A 23,302-nucleotide genomic window follows, 5' to 3' on the forward strand; every position below is an offset into this window, starting at 1 on the left:
TGAATAATTTACTTCATATATAATTCTGAAACATTGTTTTTTAGAGATGTCTAAAGATTTTGATGATTGCCTTTATTTATAATTTTAAAATTAAGATACATGCAAGACCTGAAAGATTAAAATTGCTTTTGAGTTTTAATAAAAGAAGTTATCAGATAACTAGTTGTTTTGGTTGGTAACAAGTATAGTTAAGAATACTTATTTGGTAGTTATACAGCATTTTTTTTTTTTTTCAGTGGGAGCATTCTTATTGCTACAATGGATGGAAATCTGACTTCCTTAGATTTTGACACGGGACAAAAATGCTGGAGTATTGTTTTAGATCCTAAGGAGTTTGTATCGTCTACTTTGTCTACACTTGAGGTAAAAATGTCAAATTTTTACAAAGATATATATATTAGCTGTGAATAATTATTCTGAAATTATTGCTTTGAATATAGAAACTTCACATTTGTTATGAGTTCATTATAAATATTTTATTATTAGTCTTCTGAATGCAATCCTAAGTTGCCCTAAGATGAGAAATACAACGTTACATATCCCTAGTTATAATACAGCAGTATATGAAATTCATATGCTATCCCATTTTTGAAATATTTTTTTCTATTGTCTATTGTTGAGAAAAGACAAATCTCCTTATTTTCAATTTGAAATTGAATGGTATCTAAATTGGATTGTTCAAGATTTTTAATGAAGGGGCAATTTTTACTTATAAAAATTTGCTATGTTATTGTACTCTTTAGTTTAGAAAGCATAATTTAATCTTACTTAAACTTTATCTGATATTGGAAGCAAAATAGTTCACGCTCTATTTTATGCCCAAAGCAATAGATACAAAATTAAATTTCATTTGGTTATGATTTATTTATTCTGTTTTATTACTAGATGTAACTTTGCAAGTCTAGTTCTTTAACTTCCATTTTTACGGAAAGACACTTTGGTTCTTGATATATATTATGTAATAATTTAAATTTATGCTTATTCTTTATATTATTTTTAATGACTTAAAGTCAGACCTAATGAAAACACTTTAACTTCTGAGTTGTGTGGGCATTAATCATTAATCACAATTTCTGTCACTTTAACTGTCAGATAAGTTGTAATTTTACCTGAAACACATGCACTTTAAACAAATGCTTAGTCAGCTAGATTTTTGTAAAATCTCCTTCTTGAACCATATAAACTCTAAATGCTTTCCCATTGCTTTTTTTAAAAACTTTTTTTGCTAAGTGGACATTACAATAGCTTCTTGTCATGGTTTAAACAAAGAACTTCTAAACGTTTCTAAAAATGGGCAATTTCTCCCAAGATAAATTAAGCAAATCAAGCTATGATTAAAGGCATTTTTCTTCTTCCCTCCTTATTACAAAACTCTTCATATATAATATGTTGTAGATAAATAGATACTTGGATGACTCAACTTTCTAAAAATTTAGAAAGCACACCTCTTTAACTTGTTTAAATCATCATCATCAACAACAAAAAATGATATGACAAACTTTTAGATCCATCGGATAATTGCGAAGCAACCCAAGTCGACTATGAAGTTTTGGAATTTATTTTGGTCAGATAAAACAATTTTTTCCGTTTCAATTTCTAGGAAATTTACCTGGTTGGCCACCTTTTTTCAGATGGGTTGACGGGGTTCCCGCCCTATTTAGACTACTTCTGATTGTGATAGTTCCTTCAAGATGCAATGCTGAAGTAAGACTGACTTAAAACTCTGAAATCTCCTGCTGGCCTGTAGGAGAGGATGAGAAGGGTGCTTATACATTGACTGTTGGTGTTCACATGAACATGCGGTTTTTGTATGTTTACAGTAATATCCAAATTTTGGGAATTGCTAAAGATGTTTATTGTTGCAAAGAGATGAAATTTGATATATTCTATGGAATTATAAGAAAAAGAAATTAAAATAAAAAAAGATAATATTACATGATTAGTACATTTGTTGGGGATCTTCATTCCTGTTAAGAGTTTTATTCTGCTCAAAACTTTCCTTTCTGCGACCTCGTATGCCTTTTGAATGAAGCAATGAATTGCCTGATGATGTCTGCTGTACTGTTTTTAGATTTCTTGAACATTGCATGTCTTCTCAAACACAAGAGCCAGAAAATTACCGTGAATAGTTGGAGTTGACTATGATCTTTCTTGGCTGCATTCCGATATCGGTTTGTATACCCGAAGCAGTAAGTCCTGCTAGGTCTATGACAAAGATAGTTTATATACTGAAGATTTTCCTGTTTCAAGAGTAACTTCAATTATCTGATATTAAGAAGAACTCTTAAAAAATTTATTTTTCTTGCTTGGATGTATTTTCGAGTATAGTTTCTACCATGTGAAGCAATTAAAGCATCTTATCATGATTTCCTGTTCATGCGTCAACTGATAAATTATCAGGATATTGACCAAGAAAGCCGTAAGGTTGATGTTACAAATTTTTTCAAGTTGTCTCTACTATTTAGCTTCCGAAACTCTGGCCCTATCATTATTTAATTACAATGTGTCTAATCACGGTTAAGGCAAATATGGCTCAAGTTATGCTGGAAGTAGAAAAAGGCGAAAAGCAGGAAGAAAAAAAAATCAACTTAAGAGGTATATTCAACTACGAAATGACTTTTCTTACTTTACAAATAACGAGTTTTCATGTTTTGTACTCTCATTAAAAAGAGTTTTCTATCTGCACAGATTTCGTCTACAAAGGCAATTCAACATGGAAGGATGATTCTGGTTACAAAACTGGAAATGAAAAACTTGATAAGACAGTTGTTGTTAAATGATGCTACAGAAAGAGCTATTAAATTAATTTAGGAGTAAAATAACATTCTCGCGAAAGATGAAAATGAGAAACAATTCGCTTTACAGATCATTGCCGAGACACAAGTGCTACGAAATCCTTTCTTTGAAAAAAATAATACTCAGCTCGTTCATTCACATTATGTTTTGATTTTATAGAAATTATTTTGTCTAAATAAAGATGTTTCCTTTACAGAAATTTTTCGTTATTAAACCAATAATAATAATTTAAAAATTTCCATGTAATTTCAAGGTTTGTTCCAACTTCAAGGCGTTTGAGGATTGCCTAGCAGTTGTTTGATTCAGGTGAAACTTAGTGCAGCCTGTTTTTTGTTGGTTAAAACAAGATTTGGCGATGGGAGCAGCGAAATTTTAACTTTCGGAAAATAACCTGTTGCTAAGGGCTTTCATAATATATGATATATATGTGTATATATAAATATTTTCTACCAGAATCTGGAGCAGGCATTTAAAATCCAAAGTGATTGGGATCATAACATTTTTTTTATTCTCTTTTACTGACAAGTTTTAAGATATCCAAGTTGGGAAGACTATGATGAAAGAATAAAATTAAGAGTTGATGATATCTCTTTTATTTCTAACTACGCTCAATACATTTATATATATATCATGCTTTTATTTTGAAATTAGGTTTGGGAAAATGGCACTCAAGTCTGGCTGGTTCCTTCACTCGATGGATCAATGTTTAAATATGACAAAGTGAAACTTGAACCTCTACCTTTTAACATCGAATCACTGTTGAGCCATGCTGTTATTATTGATCCAACTTCTTCAGTTACGGGTGGAAAATTTAAGATAGTATATGGTCTTCATCGCCGGACTGGAGAGGTATGTTTTTATTATTAAATGAGGCAAATCGATACTATTTTGAAACAAGTAAAAATCAATTAAGTATTGCATATATGTTAAAGTAGTTATCATCTCACTTTCATAAATTATATATCTTAAAATTACTGTGTAATTTTCAGATAGGATTAATAGATATGTTGTTTATATTTCGGACAGTTTGGATGTGCTACTGCAGTTATTTTATTCCTAAATGTGGTAGTATTTGTTAGAATCGTAGCCATTTGCTATGCGTCTTTACAGTTGTCTGTTGCTAACCATTTGATGTTTGACCCAATATCTCTTTTTTCATGTGTTTAGAATAAAATAAAATAACCTCTTAACTTTATTTCAATTATTTGACAAAAGAAAGTATATTGAGTACCCAGTTTGGAACAATGGAATGCAGATTTACATTGAATTCAGTGAAAGTACAGAAATTATAACACTGAATCTATATAGGTTAAGTTTGTATTTTATATTAACTATTTTTATTAAATTAATTATTAATTTGTTTCCAATTATAAACATATTAAACTATTTTAGAAATTATTCTTTATATACACTGGCGAAAAAAAATTCCCTACACCAAGAAGGACTTGTGCTAGATAAACAAAATTTGGTAGGCATGTTTATATATCTAAAAGATGACATCGATTCAAATTTAGCGCTTCCCGCATAAGTGTGGCGTTAGTAACGCCACTCAGAATTTACATATCAGGTTTGCTTTAAAAGCATACTGTAAAGTTCGCGAGCATTATTTATCTTTGAAATCGGTCCTATTGAGTTGATGTTAGCCAAGAATGCCTTTTAGAAGACGAAGAACCATTATCAACAGCTCTCCGAGTTTGAACGAGGTCGTGTAATAGGGCTACGAGAAGGTGGATTTTCTTCCCGCGATATTGCAGAAAGACTTGGCCGGAATGTATCCATTGTGGATAATTGTTTGGAGCAGTGGTCAAGGGATGGTACTGCCTCAAGAAGACCGGGTTCTGGGCGGCCAAGTGGCACTATTGAGAGGGAAGACCGCCATATTCGGCGTACGGCTGTGGCCCATCGTACTGCGTCTGCGGCAGAAGTTCGAGCTCAGTTGGTACCACAGTGACACAACGAACTGTTAGAAATCGGTTACTTCAAGGACAACTCCGAGCCAGGCGCCCTGTAGCGAGCATTCCATTGACTCTAAGCCATTGCCGTTTGCGACGCCAGTGGTGTCAAGCCAGTGCTCATTGGAGGACGGAGTGGAGATCTGTTGCGTTTTCTGATGAAAGCATGTTGTCTTGGCGCCAGTGATGGCCGTGTGTTGGTCAGGAGGAGGCCAGGGGAACACTGCAATCAAACTGTCTACAGCCTAGTCACACTGGACCTACACCTGGAGTTATGGTCTGGGAAGAAACTTCCTATGACAGCGGGAGCACTCTCGTGGTTATCCCAAACACACTGACTGCAAATTTGTACGTCAGTCTGGTAATTCAACCTGCTGAGCTGCCTTTCATGAACAGCATTCAAGGGGGAATTTTCCAACAGGATAACGCTTACCCTCATACCGCTGTTGTAATGCAACGTGCTCTATAGAGTGTCTACATGTTACCTTGACCTGTAAGGTCACCAGATCTGTCTCCAATTGAGCACATATGGGATATCATTGGACGACAACTCTAGCATCATCCACAACCAGCATTGACCGTCCCAGTATTGACAGAACAAGTACAGCAAGCATAGAATTCCATACCACAAAGTGACATGCGGCACCTGTATTGGCACAATGCATGAACTTTTGCAGGCTTGCATTCAAAATTCTTGAGGATACTCTGGCTATTAAAGTAACAACATTTCATATTTGAAATGCATTTTCTTGAGCTTAAATTAACCTGCGATCTTGAAAATTTAATCAATTAAACATGTTAACTAGACAAATACATTTTCCAAATTTTATTACTCTACATTAATTTTTTCTTGGTGTTGGGATTTTTTTCCCGTCAGTATCTATAATATTTTATCAATCGGCCATCTCTTTCCTCTTTGTACAATATCTTATATTCTTTAGATTTATTTAAAGGTGCCTTGCCTATTTGTAAGCACTTCTTAGTTATAACATGAATGGAAATAAAATATCGATTTATAATCTTTGTTATTCATTTTTTGTTCTTTAATCTATTAATATTGCTTTATTTTAAGAGTGATTTGAAATTTTCTTAATTTATTTATATTTTTCATTGCCATGACATTTTTTATTTCAGATGTTTTACAAATGCTCCATGGAGGGTTGTGAGCATTTCAAGCCTGTTTCTGGGAAAGATGCATTAATTGTCGAACAGTGGGTACAAAGTGTTAATGCAGTAGATACAGTAACTGCAGAACTACAGTGAGTATCTCTTTCTAACAGACTTTTTTTTTTAATCTCTTTTTAATTTTATACAATAATAATTTACTACCCTTGTGTATGATGCATACAAAATAAGCGAATTTATTTTAACTTTTTATAATAATCTTAAGTGGCTAAGATATGGTCATTTTTTTTTTCTGTCAACCTGAATATATTGTGTGATAGTTAGCTAGGAATGCTTTCATTTTTCATCATAACTAATGATCCACTGAACTTTGCAAAATAAAATATTAGCATTGCACAGTAAAAGTATTTCATATATTATAAACCGAATACTATTTTTTTTTTAATTCTAATTTTCATGTTCCCATCCTGGATTGAAAATCACAAAAACTGACATCTCCCTTAGTGATATTGATAAAATTCAAATCTTTGATGGTTATTACTCCTCTAATTTTCATACTGCAATTTACTTTAATCTCCAGTTTAGGTAGCATATTTTTTCTTTTAATAAGGTTTTAATGCTCTGTGCATTTGGGAGAATTATAATTCATATCCACCAAATAATCCGTGAAATTATATGTAGTAATTAAGACTATTTAATATTCCAAGTTACTTCTTTTTCATTGTTTTGCACTGCTTTATTGTTTAGTGATGAACTTTATCATACAAATTGACCTAAATATTTCCAAAAGATGAAGTTGGGCTAATTATGACAAAAAATTATAGTTTGGCCAAAGAAAATTTGTTATTGGTGATTGACACTTTGATTTTCCTTTTTACAGTCCTTGCATATTCATAAGGCTTAAATCTGTTTAGCATAATTTTACACTACACTGCTAAAACAAAAGTAAAATATATTAGAATATACTATTATAATACAAAAATTAACATTGAATTCTTTGAATTTTTTTTTTTTTTTTGAATTGTTTACAAGCTACTTTAAAACAAAATAAAACTTTTGTCAATGGAAATATCAGATAACAGGCTTTTGCAATTTTGAAATTTTACCTTTTAAGTGTGCTTAATAACCCATTTTATAAATATTTTCAATAAATATAATTTCATTTGTTTTTTATATATATTGTTAAGTTATATTTTTCTAAAAAAATGTCGGAGACAGTGCTTTGAGTATTGTTATCGTTATATATCAGCTTTTTCTATATGTTTAAATTATATTTAAAATTGTGAAAATTTTGTTTCAGGTGGCATTTTAGAGTGGTTGAAATTAAAATTAGTGTCATTAATAACTCATCATCTAATAGAAGTCCCCCACAGCAACCTCAGGATACGAAATTTGAGAACACTGCTTTAATACCTGTAAACAATTATGATCTTAACCCTCTGAACTCTATAAAAATTTCGCTTGTTAATGGATACACTGCCAGAATTAATCATTCAGCGACGGATTTCATGTGGTTATACAAGGTAATTTTTTATTCACTTTTAGATTGAATTTTTTCTACTCGCAATGTGTTGATTATATATGCATTACTGTTTCTGCTAATATATTTTTTGAGATACTTGCTTGCAGCGTCATTAAACAGAAGTGATAAAATATTACTGGATGAATTTAAATTAAAAGATAGTTAAAGTAGATATTATCTGTAACAGTAGTATGTAATTGAAAAGCTCATTGCTAGATTTTGCCAGTAATGTAAGTACCATATTGAATGATTTGGAATATATTATCAGTGCCACAATTATATCCGTGTCCATTATCGTTTTATCCGCTGTTTAATTATTGTGCGTTAATTATATTATAAAATGTATCTTAAAATAGTCACATTGCAATGTAAAAAATATAATTACTAGAAGAATGTATAATATACTTATATAGATTGAAGGATAAAAAGATAGCATAAATGAAATGAAAGTGAAGCACGAACTACCATTTACCTGGAAAACGCAGTAATTCCTAGAATTTGATTGAAACTTTTGTTTTCCCTCTCCAGTGAAATTAGCAATTTGGTGCTTTTTGCCATTTCCATTTTTTAATTAATTTTTTTTTAGTAAATGTTCGAGCAAATAAGTATAACTATTGTTTTGTTTTAATGAGTAGTTAAGTGTCCAAATGTAAAATTTCTACGACCAGCAATATTTTTTCGGATTAAAATTAAATCACGTATGTTGATTTTACATTATTAAGTTGAACACAAGAAAGTCCTCATTTTCATTGGAATGGAAAAATTACCTGACGGAATTTTTTTTAAGATACGAATTTTGAGCTGCTATATAAATTTTCTGATTCCCTATACCACTAGAATCACAATAACAGCAGTTTTGAGGTTGGTTAATGGTCTCTTTGCTGGTGATAGGATGTACTTGCTTGTGAGTATCTGATATCCTTGAGTATCACATAAAACTCACGTCTATTTACATATTTCGTGGTAACTGTAATTTTCATGTCATTCAGTTTGCTTGATGCCCTAATGTTAGGCATATTATTTACAGTTACTTATATATGCTACATTACTACCAAATGCTTTGGCAGAGTAATATAAATTAAACTTGTGTGTGTGTGTGTATATATATATATATAATATAGCAGCATCAAAATAAATTAAAATTGAGCTATTAAGATGAATGAGAATTTAATAAGTTTGATCTTCATGTTAAGAAAACAACAGGCAGTCTAGTAGTACTATGTAATATATTAGTCTAAAAATGTCTTTCTGTCAAATTTCGGTAAAAGTATCGTGAAAAAAAAGTTTATAAATCTGAAGAATATTTTAGCACTTTATTTATGCAACTGTATTATGGTTTATACTTGAAAACAAGTGCTTTCTTGTTATGAAGCTAAATTAATTTTATTTTAGACTCCAGCGCCAATGATGGATGTGTGGTTTATCAAAGATGGAAATGTTTTGCTTCTTGATGTATTTTCTGATAACTTAGAGTTTTATAGTATTGAAACTGATGATGGTAAACATATTGCATCATTATTTCTGGGTAAGTTTCATAAAAATCATTAACTATCAATTGTGCCATTTTGTCATCCTTTTTAATGCAGTTAATATATTTGTCTCCTTTTTAATGCAGTTAATATATTTGTCTCCTTTTTAATGCAGTTAATATATTTGTCTCCTTTTTAATGCAGTTAATATATCTGTCTCCTTTTTAATGCAGTTATACATTTATTGAAAAGTTACCTGATAATTTAAGCGTAGTGTAGTTTCTTATTTCTGTCAATTTCTAAATAGTGCAGTTACGATCATTCATGAATAAATATAAATTATAGCATAATTTTTATTTACTTATGCTAGATTATAACCATCATTTCTTTATGTATTTAATTATCATTGATCAAAATTAATTATACAATGATAATCAATATATCTATTATGACAATTAAACACTCTTATCTTTATAATCCAGTTGAAATTTGTCTACTTTTAGTCATACTTACTTTGGTGGTGGTGGGGGGGAGAGTACACGTAATGAAAAGATGATTAAATGAAAGCGATTATAATTAAAGCCCCGCTTTCAAAATGCAATAAAAAAAACACTGTTCAGAATGTCTTAAAATTTGAACTGAATATATCTGAAGAATAAAACTGTGTAGCATAAGAAAAAAAAAAAAAGGTTCAAAAATTTATCAATAAATGGCACTGTAAGCGGCGTAACAAAACAGGATTCGGCTATAAGTAACATTTTAAAGCGAAATACGGCAGCTTTTGCATGAGGTGTCACTTTAAATCAATTGTATTATTCAATATGCGTGATTGTTTCTGTTTTTTGACTGAAAGAATTTCTTCCAAATTATTCATCAGTTGTGGCATTGTTTGAGGAAAACCCATAATCACGGTGAGATTGTACCATATTGGATGGCGAAAATTTGGTTTTTAATTATCCTTAGGCTAAAAACTGCATAAAAAGCAACAATGAAAACACAAGTTAACTTTGAAAAATGACGGCTCATATTCTATTCTTTCTGCGAAACTTCTTGTGCAGTTGCATCACTGGCTTTGCCATGTGCGAAAGAGCACCATCTTGTATGAAAATGATTTTATCCAGACATGCACGCTGTTGAAGTACTGAAATGACTTGGTTGCGCAAAAGTCTGTCATAGCGTTTTCGTTGACGTTTCAGGTAACGGGACCCTCATTACACATCTCGAAAAAAAATGGACCTACAATAAACGAAATGAAACGGTACTGGTGCATGTGTGAATAGATTTTCCTTTGCCCATTTTCTGTAATTTTGTGTATTGGCAAAGCCTTAAAGATAGAAATGGGCTTCGTCTGTTCAAAAATTGCTCCATGACCATTCATTGTCCACTTTCATGCTACCAAATTACTTCCATTTTCCTCAATGGTTAGTAAATACCCAACAGTTTATTTCGTCAAACTCGTAGCTCTATAATAATAAAAATACTTTTCTTATTCTCTTTATGTTTTTTTAAAAGGTTCTTAACCCTTTCAAGACGATGGGGCATTTAAAAGCATTTAAACCAATGAGAAATTTATTAAATCACTCTCGAAAGGGTTAAAAATTACTTATAAAGTACTTATTTTTTAAGATAAAATTAGTCTGCGCACGCTGGTAGTATGGAACAATTATTAGTATAATGAAGTAAATTGAACTTGATTTTCATATGCTTTCTTTCACGCTCTTAAGAAATATTTACCAATTTTCAAAAGTTTGAAATGAATATTTCAGCATTTTTTATTGTTATTTTTTATTTATAATATGATTTTATTTTATTTTGTAAGGTTCTTACTTAGAACAGTTATATGTTAAACAATCAAAACTTTTGAAAACCAAGATAGTGAGAAATTTTGCTGTGTCTACACATATTCCTTACCAAGCATTCTGTTTACCATGTAAGTTGATTTAGGATGTTTTTCTATTTGCATTAATTCTTTTGATTTAATTTTATTTATTCTCTATAATTTAATGGTAAATTCTTTATGTGCTAGTTAAGATTTTATTGTCTTATTCTAGTTTTGGTTGTGTGAAATGTACTCTTAATATTAAAGTTAAAATGTTATTGATGGTCTCATCAACAACATTTGGTTAGCATTAGGTTCATTATATGTTTGTCCATACTGTTGATTACATGGTGGCTTTCTTTATTGTAAAATTGTTATGAAAATTTTAATCAATCTAGCTTGTTTGTTTTAACTTTTGGTTATACTTAATTTTCTCTTCATTACATGGCAAAAATGATAAGTGAACATTATAAAAAAAGAACCTAATCCTTAAGTATTCAGTTTGCTGAAGCTCACAGTCGCTAATATGCTTACAACTAACTTTGTTGTTCCTTGAAGTGTATAATTTTATGAAATAATAAACCAAATCGTTTTATTTTCAACATTTTATTTATTATTTACTGTCTGATGCCCTCTTTTGTAAGATTCTCACTCTCTAATATTTATAATATTGAAATTTAAGTTTGTTTTGATAAGCATGTTAAATAATACCTCACTAGGGCTTTTATTTTGAATGTATTTGGCAAGATTGTGAAGGAACAAACAAATGCCCATGATGCAAATGCTAAACAAAACCTAAGCAACACTAATGCATTGATCCATGTTGAAAAGCTGTGAAACTCCTATGATTGTTGAAAATTATCATTTAAATGTTATAAAACTTCGTTAGCATACTAATTTCCTGTATTTAGATACAACTATTCTGTTTATAATAGGGTCTGGTAAAATTTTGCAAGTTATCTTATATAATTAGCCTATCTGCTGATGCTACATGAGTTGATGACTGAAAAAAAGTTAATTTAAATAATAAAAAAAAATGTATTAATTTTCAACTACGAATTTAGTTGCATATATTTTTGTCTCAGCAGCGCTGGTAAAATATTCCGTAAATGTGAAAATTGTTCATAAAATATATTCTTTGGTGGTTATTTGTTGCACTTCATTATGCTACAATGTCTTATATAAAGGTTTTAGCAAGATTCCATTTAATTTTTATCTGGCTATTGTTAAAAGCATCTCTCAAATGCATATACTTCAGTAATTTAAGGTAAAAAGAATAGTAGAAATTGTTAAATTTAAATCTTACAACAGTTAAGATATCACAGTATTGTGCCATTTTAATCATATAGCAAAATTGTAGAAAAAATTTAAACTAGGAGCATATAAGTAGAGCAGCAGTAATACAGAAATCTGTGTTATGGGGAAAATGAGTCCATGTATAATACAGTGTTCACTCTTATGGGACCAATAGCTAATTTCTAAATTTAAGATTTGAAAATAGGATATTTTCATTAGGATAATACATTTGAGATAGACATTAAGTAAAAAAATACTTTAAATGATATGAAAAATTTTGTTGTTTGAGTTAATATATGTACTTAGTTATCAATCATGTTTAGTAAAATACTCTTGGTGCTATAACATTTTAAATAAAAAAGAAAATCCATTGTTTTGAAACTGATGAAAAATTGAAAAGGACTATTTTAGACGAATTTTACAGATAATTCGGGGTCTCGAAGAGATGTTAAGAGCTGGTTTGCAAATTAAAATTATGCACATTCGTATTACTTTTTCAAATTGTTGCTTAGAATAAATTTCTAAATGACCTCCATTTAGGTTAATCAGCTGTAACTCGGGTCAATTTTAATCATAAAACAATGGGAGTTTTTTAATCGTATATTTTAGAATGTCAGTATTTTCTTACTTAAATATGATTGATAAAACCTGTCAACTTTATATTAAAAGTTACATTCCTTAAATTTTTGAGGAATATATTTATTGACACAAACTACAAAGTATAAATTTACAAAAGTGTAAAAAAATAACAAAGTGTAAAGATTTCTCTAATGGAAATCTTTAATCTTTAGAAATTAGTTATTGAGTTATGATAAGATTGTGCATCCTGAATATATATATTTCTTTTGCACAAACAGTAAAAATTAAATAAAGCAGCACAGCACTTAACTTCTGTGTAAACACACACGCGCATGCACTTCGAAACATTCCAAATTATTTGGAATATGCAAAACTGCTGCCAGTGAAATTAAAACACCGAATAAATTAAAAATATGGAGGTAAATCGTTGGCTTGTGCGATAAGAATAATAATGAGAAGTAAAATATCTGTATTTATTTCAATGCATGCCATTAAAAAAAAAACACCTCGCTTCCATCTAGAAATAAAATATACTACAAAAAGTCTTCACAGTCAACAGCTATATCAGCTGCAACTGTTTTTGATGGTCATTAAGCAACTAAATGTTGAAAACAGTTTCATAATCAGACTTCTTTAGAGCTATAAATTTATGTAATGACATTAGCGATTTTTTAATGATAAAAGTAGGCAGTTGCTATGGAGCACTAAAAAGAGACTTTAAAGACAATTGGTATAGTGAATAGGAGAAAGATTCCTGGCAAAATATTGCACAAATGACAAGATAAGTAAATTCTATGTGGCTTGATGATTTTTTTTTTTAAATATGACAGGTTATGAATTCGATTTGCCTGTTGTGTTAATTTACATTTCATTATTTGATTTGAACTAGTAAATTGATAAGGTTTTGTCTTTTCCACACAAGAAATTCTTATGTTCATGCGAAGTAATTTTTTTAAAGGTTTTTTTTTTTTTTTTTTTTTTTCTTTCCTTGATATTTTTTAAATATATTTTCTTGAAAATACGGTAATATTTTTAAGAGGTAGAATTAAACCGATTCAAATACTGGAATGAATACTCTCTTCTTACATGATTTTTTATGCATTAATTGCCAAACTGAAGCTGTTTATTTATGTATTTCCTATAGCCAACAATGCTTTGCCTTGGTAGCTTGTTGAATTAATTCTAGGAATTTATTTGTGTGTTCCTGTATTTTTTTTTGTTTTTTTGAGTTAGATATATTCCTAATAGGAATACTGTTAATTACAATGGTCTAAAACATCTTCGAGGAACTTTCTGGACAGTTTCTCGGATCACAGTGCCTAGAAATCAAAACTATTAATTTAAAAGTTCTGAATATATATTCCCTTTTAGCCTCTTTCCTTTTCATAATTCCAATGCTAACGAAATTATGGGTGGAAGTGACGAAATTAGCGGTTTCTTTTCTTATATCTTCTTGCCTTTCCCGTTTGCCATCAAGATTTTATTTATTTGCAATAATAGTATTATGCAAATTTTTCTAAAACTAAATATTGTGAATATCTATTATGATTTGCTTATATAGAAATTATTATAACAACTTATGTTAATAATTTCAGTAACATCACAAACGAATCCGAATCTTCCCTTACCTATCAATGATACAAATGCTTTGGTGTCGTCAAATCTAAATATCAAAGGTAAGTTTAAGACATCTCAATTTTGATTTGTTTAGCATTTCGATAAATTCCTAGATAGTACATAAATTTTCGTTGGTTTATATTTATTGTATTTGAACCCAAAAACTCAAAGTTGCCACAATGTAAATGAATGAAATTTGGCATGTAGTTTTTATTACGAAATTTTAAATGTATTTCAAATTTTGGACCATAACGGTGCCTACATGAATATAACTAATACTGGCAAGTTACTATGATGAAATTTAACTAAAACCTCTGCAGCAAAACTGTGGATTTGTATAAAATTTTGGTCAAAATTTATTAATAGAAGGTGAGGTACTTTTCCAGTTCTCGACATTCTTTGTGCAATGAAAATAACAAAACTACTTATTGTCAAAAATAATTTCAGCACAGTTAATCTAATAAATCGCATCGAATCAAAATATTACTAATATATTTCTAATTATTTCATTTATTTTCTACATGTTGCCATTCAAAATATTAAACACATATATGCGTAAATTAAACATGAATTCTATTAAGTTCATGGAAAAAAATAAGTCGGTTATCAAACTGGCATTGTAAAATCAATATTTTTTTTAAATTCAAGATAACATAAAAATCGTTTTCTCCAAATTAAAGTTTATGAAAATATAGCTAGAAAATATCAATTACTAAATTAGAAAGCAGTAATAAGCCATCATTTGCAAATGTAATTTTAGATACTTTTATAAGCTTTGTTGTTATTGATAGAAAGCGTTTAGTTGCATGACTATAAATTAAAAATGAATTTAGATTGATTAGAATAGAAACAGTGATTTTGGTTGCAGATTATTAGGAGATAGCAAATGAAATGATGAATGAAAAAACCTTGTCCGAAAGTATTAAAAAAATCGAGAAGGTAACTCTTCCGATTTTTTTCACTTATAATGTGACTGTTGAGAATGTATTAGGTGTATTTATTTTATTTTCACATGGGAAAAAAACCTGCATAATAAAAATTTAAGGTAATTTGTCTGATGATGTTACTTGAAAACTCATTTTCTATCAAAACCATTTATACATCACCGAAGAATTTAAAGACTCCCTTGGTTGTAATGAATTTGTTTTATTAAGTCACTCTCTACTTTGTGTGTTCTACTCTTCCAATTGATTTTGAATTGACTTCGAGAACCTTAAACATAGCTCAGAACTAGATGGCAATGTAATATTTACTCTTTCTTGTTTGTTTGATAAAAATGTTGCAATCAATTAAAAAATTTAATTACCGACAGATAGCGCCATGCTAAATCATTAACACATCGGGAGGTTAATTTAAAATCTACAGCAAAATTTCATTCACTCAAGACTGAAAAAAAAAGTTATTTAAATAAAAAAAAATAATAATATGCGACATTTTTAAAACAGGCTAAGAATATAAAATTTTTCCTAAACAAATACAGATTGGCCTTAAAGTTTGCGATTGTGAATGTTAAAAATCACGATTGCAATTTTTCATTACAATCTGTATGGGGATAGGAGAAATTATTTTATACTTTTTATTCTGTTTTAAAAACATGGTATATTTTCTTTTTATTTAAGTCATTATTTTGCTCTTGTTTTTTTCATATTTCATCTTTTAATGATTTTTCTCTTAAAAATTTCTTGATGTTTATTTCTATTTCAGAAATTTTATTTCTTATTAATTACTTTATATAACATAATTTTATTGCTTCAAATATATGTATAAAATGTTTTTATTTATTTTACTTAAAAGCTCTATTTTTTCTACAGATCATGGATTTTATTATTATGTTGATTTCTTTGTGTATGATAATGATACACATTGTGTGGTAAACTTCACATTTCCAAAGCGTGCTGCTTATATATTTGACTGGATTTTCTGGTATGCAATTTAATCTTTGATCAAAATTATTTTATTAGTTTTTTCTTTGATCTGTATACTTTTTTAATGGAAAGTTAATCAGCGAGTGTATTTAAGTATTTGAAGCCCGTTTTTCATTTTATGTTGGGAAAAAATTGTACATGTGGTTTCATATAGTGGATATAAGTAGCAATCTTGTGCATTTTTGGAAAGCAGGTTTTTTTTCCCCCTTCACGGTCGTTGCATTGAGATTTTTCCCAAAGTTTTATGATACAAATTTTATAAAATACAGTGAATGCGATCCATTTTGTACCATAAACAAAACACTTTAGCATGCTTAGAGTCTTTTGAACATAAAATAAAGACCAGGTTAGTGTACCTCTTGATACTTTTTGGCAAGATTTTTCAATTTGCCTCTTTGTACATTCTTTTATTGTTTCGTAATAATAATTTGTGATTTTAATCCTTCAAGTGGCTGTTTATTTTGGTTTCATAGTTTTCGTGTAACTCGTGATTTTCTGAGATGAGCGACAGAAACCAGCTTAAACATTTGAAGAGATAATCATTTCAAATTTTGAAATTTTAATTATTATTTATCATTTTTTTAATTATAATTTTGAAGTAAAGGTGGGGTATGTTGGTTTTAAACTGTGTTGCTTTGAGTTGGATAATTTACTATTTTCTAAAAGTTTTAATAAAGAGTAAAAATTTTACCATAGTTAAAAAGGTTTTAACTATCAATAATGTGGAATTTTGGTTGATATTAAATTTCATTTATCTTGCCTAATGTTCAAGTATGGGAATAGTCCTTTAATTTTAACTTTTCTCTTTAAATACAGTATCTATAAATATTAATTTTTATTAAGGCATTTTTTTATTTGATTTCTACTATATTACAACATTTTAATGCGTTTTGATGTTCTTGTTAAATATTGTTGTTTGTTATTTTTTTTTAAATAATCAGATTGTTTTGTAAGTTTAGTTCTATACGTCGGCTGGTATTTTTCGATATAAATGACTATTTTTAGCTTATCAGGTAACTAAAACTAAGAGTTATGGTTGTGGTTAACTCTTTATATTGAAAGCATGGTATGTTTCTTATGAAATAATTACAAGATTCATATTTATCAGTTTTACTTTGAATTTGACTTTCAATTCATTTAATTTTATCTTCTACTAGCTTTAAAAGGAGAAGCTTGTGCTTGCTGGTGAATACCAAATTCAAAATTATTCGTTAGTTATAATTTAACGGAAGTTATGCAATGAGGAAACATTCACCCATTTATTGGATTTCGAGTTATTTATTGCAACTGAGTTTCAGAATATGTAATTTGCCTTGAAAAATTTAACAATCTACGATTTGTGATGCATTCACCTTTTTTGGAGAAATGAACTAATTGCCACTAGGAATATCTATTTACTGTAGTATTTAATCAGAATCGTTCCATCTGATGTCATTTATGTTTCAAAATACTTTTCCATGCAATGGAAAAAAAATTATAAAAAATTTTATATACTACGAACTGGGCGATGTCGTCTAAAGCAGATGTTGTTCTTTGTATTCAGTAAAATTTAATGAAAATGAGATAATATAAACATAACAGCGTACTAAACTTAATAGTGTCATAAATTACATTTCATTTGTGTTACTGAAACAGAATTTTTTCTGTATTATTTAAAATTTTTATAAATATAAAAATATTTCAAAATGATTTGACATTCACCTTATTACAAATAGTTATCCACCAGCCTGAAAAGTCATTAAAAGTTAATATTTCAATAATGAGTAGAGATAAGATGTGTTTTAGAATTTAATGATAGAATGGTTTGTAGTTTAAACACCGAGATAACTCAACTATAACAGAAAGATGCGTTTCATGGGAATTCTTATCACATGAACGCAGCATTACTAGGAATATTGTTACTAACGGTTGTGATTTTAGCATTATAGAAGATGCACTCGAAATTTTAAGGAGTCGCTATACATCACAGAATCACTTAAGTTTTCACGGGAAACAGTGTTTTCCTACAGTTGCAAAAGGAAACTGGGTGCAAATTTTACAGTCAGAAAGAACCATAGTAAATCGGACGCCTAAAAAAAAAAAAAAAAAAAAAAAAAAAACCTTCCAATTTATCTGGCTGTCTACTTGACATACAAAAGTTTTCAAATGCAAATCCTGTTCAATATTTATTATATAAGACTTTGTTCAACACTTACTTCAGATATATTTGTAGTAATGTAAAGTAAGACGCCCAAGGCCCTCTTTAGATTCTATATAAATCTTGATGTGTTTATTGTCAATCAATAGATCAGTTTTTGTAAATAGTACAAGATATAAAAACAGTAGTGCATCTTATCCCATCTATGTACAGCATTAACTCATTAATTGAATGAAATATCAGTCATTAAGACCGTTAGAAGGATAAGTAATTGGGCATCTAGGGATGTTCTGGGAAGAGGATTGATAGTCATTAGAATGGCTCTACAGAGATTTTAACATTTTAAAAAGTATACATTAATTACATACGTATAAATACTTCTTCGGCTCTGTTTTATTTATTAATCCATTGTTGGGATATAATTGTCCAATAATTTGTTTTTATTGTCAACTCTAGTTATAGTCATTAGATTTCCATTAATTTAAAAATTCTATTTTAAATTTCCTGCATTTCCGAAAAAATTCTTCTCTCAACTCCAGTTTAAACCCATTGCATCACGTGATTTAACAACTTGATACATAAACTTTTAGTACAGCAATTACTGTTTAAAAAGTGTTGCTTTAATATCCTTTTTGAAAGGTTTTGTGAAAATGGCTGTTTTTAAAACCCATTTTTGGGACATGGTTCCTAATTTCATTATTATATACAATTTCAACTGGCATATACCCTCGCCGTAGTTGTAGCTCGCCTATGTCAGCTGTAGAGTAGCAGCACTCCTTAGCTTCTAAAAGTTAAACTTCCTTTTTATATATCTTTTTTATTTTTCCACAGAAACTTCGATACTATTTGCTTACCTTAATACTCTGAGAGTCCAGGGGTCAATGAAAATAAGAAAAAAAAAATAAAAACATAATACGGAAAATGAACCAACAAGCGCAAGTCAGAGCCATTCGCCGATTAGGCTCAAGCTTCTGCTCTACAAAGCTATTTTAAGATCAGTGTTGATGTATGGATCCCACATTTGTAGGGCCAATTCCTCCCAAAACATTAAAAAGTTGCAAGCTTTTCAAAATAATGCTAATGCACCAATTGTTAATGCACTCTGGTGCATCAGAAGGAAAGTACTTCTTGACGACCTCTAAATTTAACCTGCTTCGGAATTTATTAAAAGAACATCAATTAAATTCTTCGGAAAATTATCCCAGATTCGTAACGAGTTACTTCAACTACCAGCATATGATCCTGCTGTGCCCAGCTCTAGGAAGAGACATATGGCTGCAATTGATAATATTTACGTTAATTTTCGGGCCGTAAAAAAACTTGAGATTTCTTTAACTCAGCGATTCTCAACCTGTGGGGCGCGCCCCCCAAAGGGGGCGCGAGAATATCCAAGAGAAAATATTATTTAAAAGAGTAAAAGAGAAAATATTATGACTGAAAGGAAAGCACACATACACATAGAAAACAAAATACATTTCGACATATTTAATAACTTATTGAAGTAAAACAACTTACTTAATCAAAACATACTAAATTAAAAACAAATTTAATAATTATTAGTGACTTCCTTGGGCCTGTCTTGCAGAGCAAAGTTTTTCGAAGGAAGGCTTAATATTAGAAATAGCCAGTCTCAGTTATCGAATATGTCGACCAAGTACCTCAATTTCATCACAAATAAACTATCGCGAAAATTCTCGGCCTCCTGTCTATTTTCTCCTTCTAGGAAATGGCGATTTCTTCTTTTAATTCATAAACACGTTGCAAAAATTTCCCACGTGATGACCATCTTGCCTCGCAATAAAATAGTAACGCTGAATGTACTGAACCCATGTCTTCACAAAGTGCGGAAAAGATTCTCGATTTCAGGGGTCTCATTTTTATATAATTTTCTACGATTACAACTGTAGTTAACACAATATTCAAACCAGGACTCATTTTTTTCGAAGCCAAAGTTTCTTTGTGGATCATGCAATGTGTGCACTAAGGCGATTTTTGTTTTAAAAGTGCTTGTATATCTTGGAATCTTTCGGACATTGAACGAGCACCATCGGTGCATATTCCGACGCAGTTTTTCCATTCTATGTTTGCCTCGTTCATAAAATCATTTAAAATAGCAAATAATGCGAGTGCTGATGATTTGAGTTCTATTGGTTTGCAGAAAAGTAGTTCTACTACTGACATATTACCACAAATTCAAACATGGTAATTAAATGAGCATCTTTATTACTATCTGTTGCTTCGTAAAGCTGTATTGAAAACAATTTGTCACGCAAATTGTTATGATTGTTATTACTTGTTATATGATTTTAATTTTAATTCGAAGAATTCTCTGGGTTTGTGGACGTACTCACTATGAAGCGTTTCCGAATGTCGTTTAAGTTTATTAGGTTTCATGCTGTCTACGGCCAACAATTTTGAGCAAATGATACACAGGGGCCTTTTTTCTTCATTTACTTCACTACTGGTAAACCCAAAATGTAAGTATTCTTGAGAATATTTCCTTGATTTTATTTTTGGAACCACGCTCGTCTGTGTACTTGTTGATGCTTGACTATCGTCTAATGCTTGCTTACTTCCGCTTAAAAATTTATTCATGAGTCTGCATAAATCTGCTGCCGTGAATATTTTATATGGTGAATTGCAATTAACACGAAAACATATATAACATACAAATTCACAATTGATTCGATAGCGATAAAAGAATCGACTTGAATGAGACTGGCTGGAATTAAAACTTGTGTATCGAATATTTTCCTTCTTCTTATGAGAAAACATTTACTCCGCGCATGCCCAAGACGGCCTTGGTCGTGTGGATTCCCTTGCACAAACATTCCTATTTTTTTCACTTTCGTTTTGTCATGCTTCTCTTTTATTTCTTTTATTATTCTAAAAAATGTATTCCCCGTTTCTAAATTTAGCTCACCCCGTCTAGGTTAACTTTCATTGATGAATTTTTCTTTCATATTCTTTTAACGTTATATCCCTATTTGGCTTTCATTTCAAATATAATATTTAAATTTTCTCCGCTTTCATTCGCTTCATCTGTTCACTGTCCGCTTGTCCAAAATGCAAGATGTGGTTTCTCGCCAACGTTGGCTCGCATTTACTCTTGTTTTGGCAGTTAATTAAAATAATTTAAAAGCAGAATCCAAAATACTCAATATACATTATTGTTGTATACATTTTATTGTAAGGGGGGGGCGATGAAAGTTATGATTGAAAACTGGGCCACGAATACTGAAAGGTTGAGAAACGCTGCTTTAACTCCGTTATCAATCTGGTGGATTAAAGTCTCTCAAAATTATTCCTGTTTCAGTCTTAGATAGTTATGATGAGTCCCACACATAAAATTTTCTAGATTTTTTTTTTTCAAAAATAGTTAATTTAGTCCCCATAGTAAAAGACACGTGCAACGTAATTCCATTAAAGTTCTCTTTCCCACATAAATAATCAAAATATTTTGTACTAATAATCATACCATAAAAATATTAATCTAACAATTCTACCAGATTTCATGGCGGTGGAGCTTTATGCGGTCGTCTCAACTAGTTTCAATTAATTTTAATCTTTTCCTAAACTTACAAATTATAATAACTGTTCCAAATTATGATGTGGAGGTGCTCGTGACCACTTCGTCACACCGCAGAATTCCGAAACATCACGACGTTGCCAGTTTTCCTTGCCTCTCTTATTGGATATTCGTGTATTTGGTTTCGATTCTTTAAGACGTACATTGGTTTTACTGAACATTTTCCCTTGTTAGATGTTATTCTTCAAAAAAAGGGAGGAGGGAAGGTACGTGAGTAATTTTCTAAAACGTGATTCAGATGAACATTTTTATGAGGGACCAGTTATTATTCATTATTACATTAAAAAAAATAAACGTTGCTGGTCTTTTTTGAGATCTAACTGTATATTCTTTTTTGAACATACATTATCGAGCTGACTGGGCGAAGATGGAGGCGTGTGTTGGGTGGAGGTCACTTTCTGATACTTTTATCTATTAAATTATCACTTCCACATGCAATAAAAAGTTGAAAATGCAACTAGCTTCATGTAGATTTGTAATTATGAGGCGAAGTATCCTTTTCAAAAAACTTGCTTTCACTTGATAAATATTTTTTTTTACAGCACTGCTAATTTTCTTTCTCTTTTATTCATTGTATAAATTATTTATGTGTATTTTTGCTAACTAATGAATTTTTTCTTTAGGTTGAAACTATTGGGTTTTATAATGGCTACTTTGATAGCATCCGTTTATTGTTCCTTGTACTACATGGTTTATCAGCAGTCTAAAGAACTGGTATACTTTTTTGTAATGTTTTACTGTAGCACATTCAGACTGTGTATTAATATCTTTCTAATACTGTTCTGTTTAGGTATGACATTAGTTTGTAAAAAAAAAAAAAAAAAAAAATTAGGCAATAGCTATTAACAGTATGTAATATTTAATATATATTTAGACCATCTGCTATATAATTTTCACATGTTTCTTCAGGGTGCAGTATGAAGTATGAGAATTGAAAGGCATGTATTCAAATATTATAATTCATATAATTTTATTTTATTGAACAAAATAAATAATGTTAAATGAGTAAAAAATTATAGCTTGGTATTTAAGATTTTTTCTTTTCAATTTCTAAATTTTCGTCTGTTTACTGGGCTTCCATAAGATCTTTTAAGATTTTCGGTTCGTTTACAAAATTCAAAATTAAAATATCCTTGGTAGAAGTAATTTTGTCATAAAAATCGTGTTACAAATTAATTTTATTTCTACTATTCTTCTTTTTATTTTCTTCTAGTATCAGTATAGACAGTAGTGGATTTTGACAATCTGAGGCCACAGGCGCTAAATTAAAATGAGGAATATGAGACCCTTTCTACTTAAAATTCATTGATGACAAGAAAATTTATTTTCGGTTTTCAATTTCATGCTTATTTTCTAATGTTCTTTATTTTATTTAAAGAGAACTCCTATATTGCTATATACCGCATGTATAACATTTATTCTCTCTCATTAGTGCGGAGAATATATTATTTACTAAGCATATATGTCTTTTTTTTT

At 29.9% G+C, this 23,302-nt stretch overlaps 1 protein-coding gene across 1 annotated transcript in view; it reads left to right on the plus strand.

Annotated features, from left to right (window-relative positions):
• The window catches only part of LOC129958076 (eukaryotic translation initiation factor 2-alpha kinase 3-like), a 63,641-nt gene that overhangs the window by 14,330 nt on the left and 26,009 nt on the right, over window positions 1–23,302 (plus strand). The window contains exons 2-10 of the mRNA XM_056070246.1: window positions 237–363; window positions 3,448–3,645; window positions 5,883–6,007; window positions 7,174–7,396; window positions 8,788–8,920; window positions 10,684–10,794; window positions 14,154–14,234; window positions 15,987–16,098; window positions 22,450–22,540. Coding sequence (XP_055926221.1) covers window positions 237–363; window positions 3,448–3,645; window positions 5,883–6,007; window positions 7,174–7,396; window positions 8,788–8,920; window positions 10,684–10,794; window positions 14,154–14,234; window positions 15,987–16,098; window positions 22,450–22,540 — 1,201 coding nt within the window. The remainder of the gene's footprint in view (window positions 1–236; window positions 364–3,447; window positions 3,646–5,882; window positions 6,008–7,173; window positions 7,397–8,787; window positions 8,921–10,683; window positions 10,795–14,153; window positions 14,235–15,986; window positions 16,099–22,449; window positions 22,541–23,302) is intronic.

This window comes from Argiope bruennichi, chromosome X1 (assembly GCF_947563725.1).
Source record: "Argiope bruennichi chromosome X1, qqArgBrue1.1, whole genome shotgun sequence".
Classification (NCBI taxonomy): domain Eukaryota; kingdom Metazoa; phylum Arthropoda; class Arachnida; order Araneae; family Araneidae; genus Argiope; species Argiope bruennichi.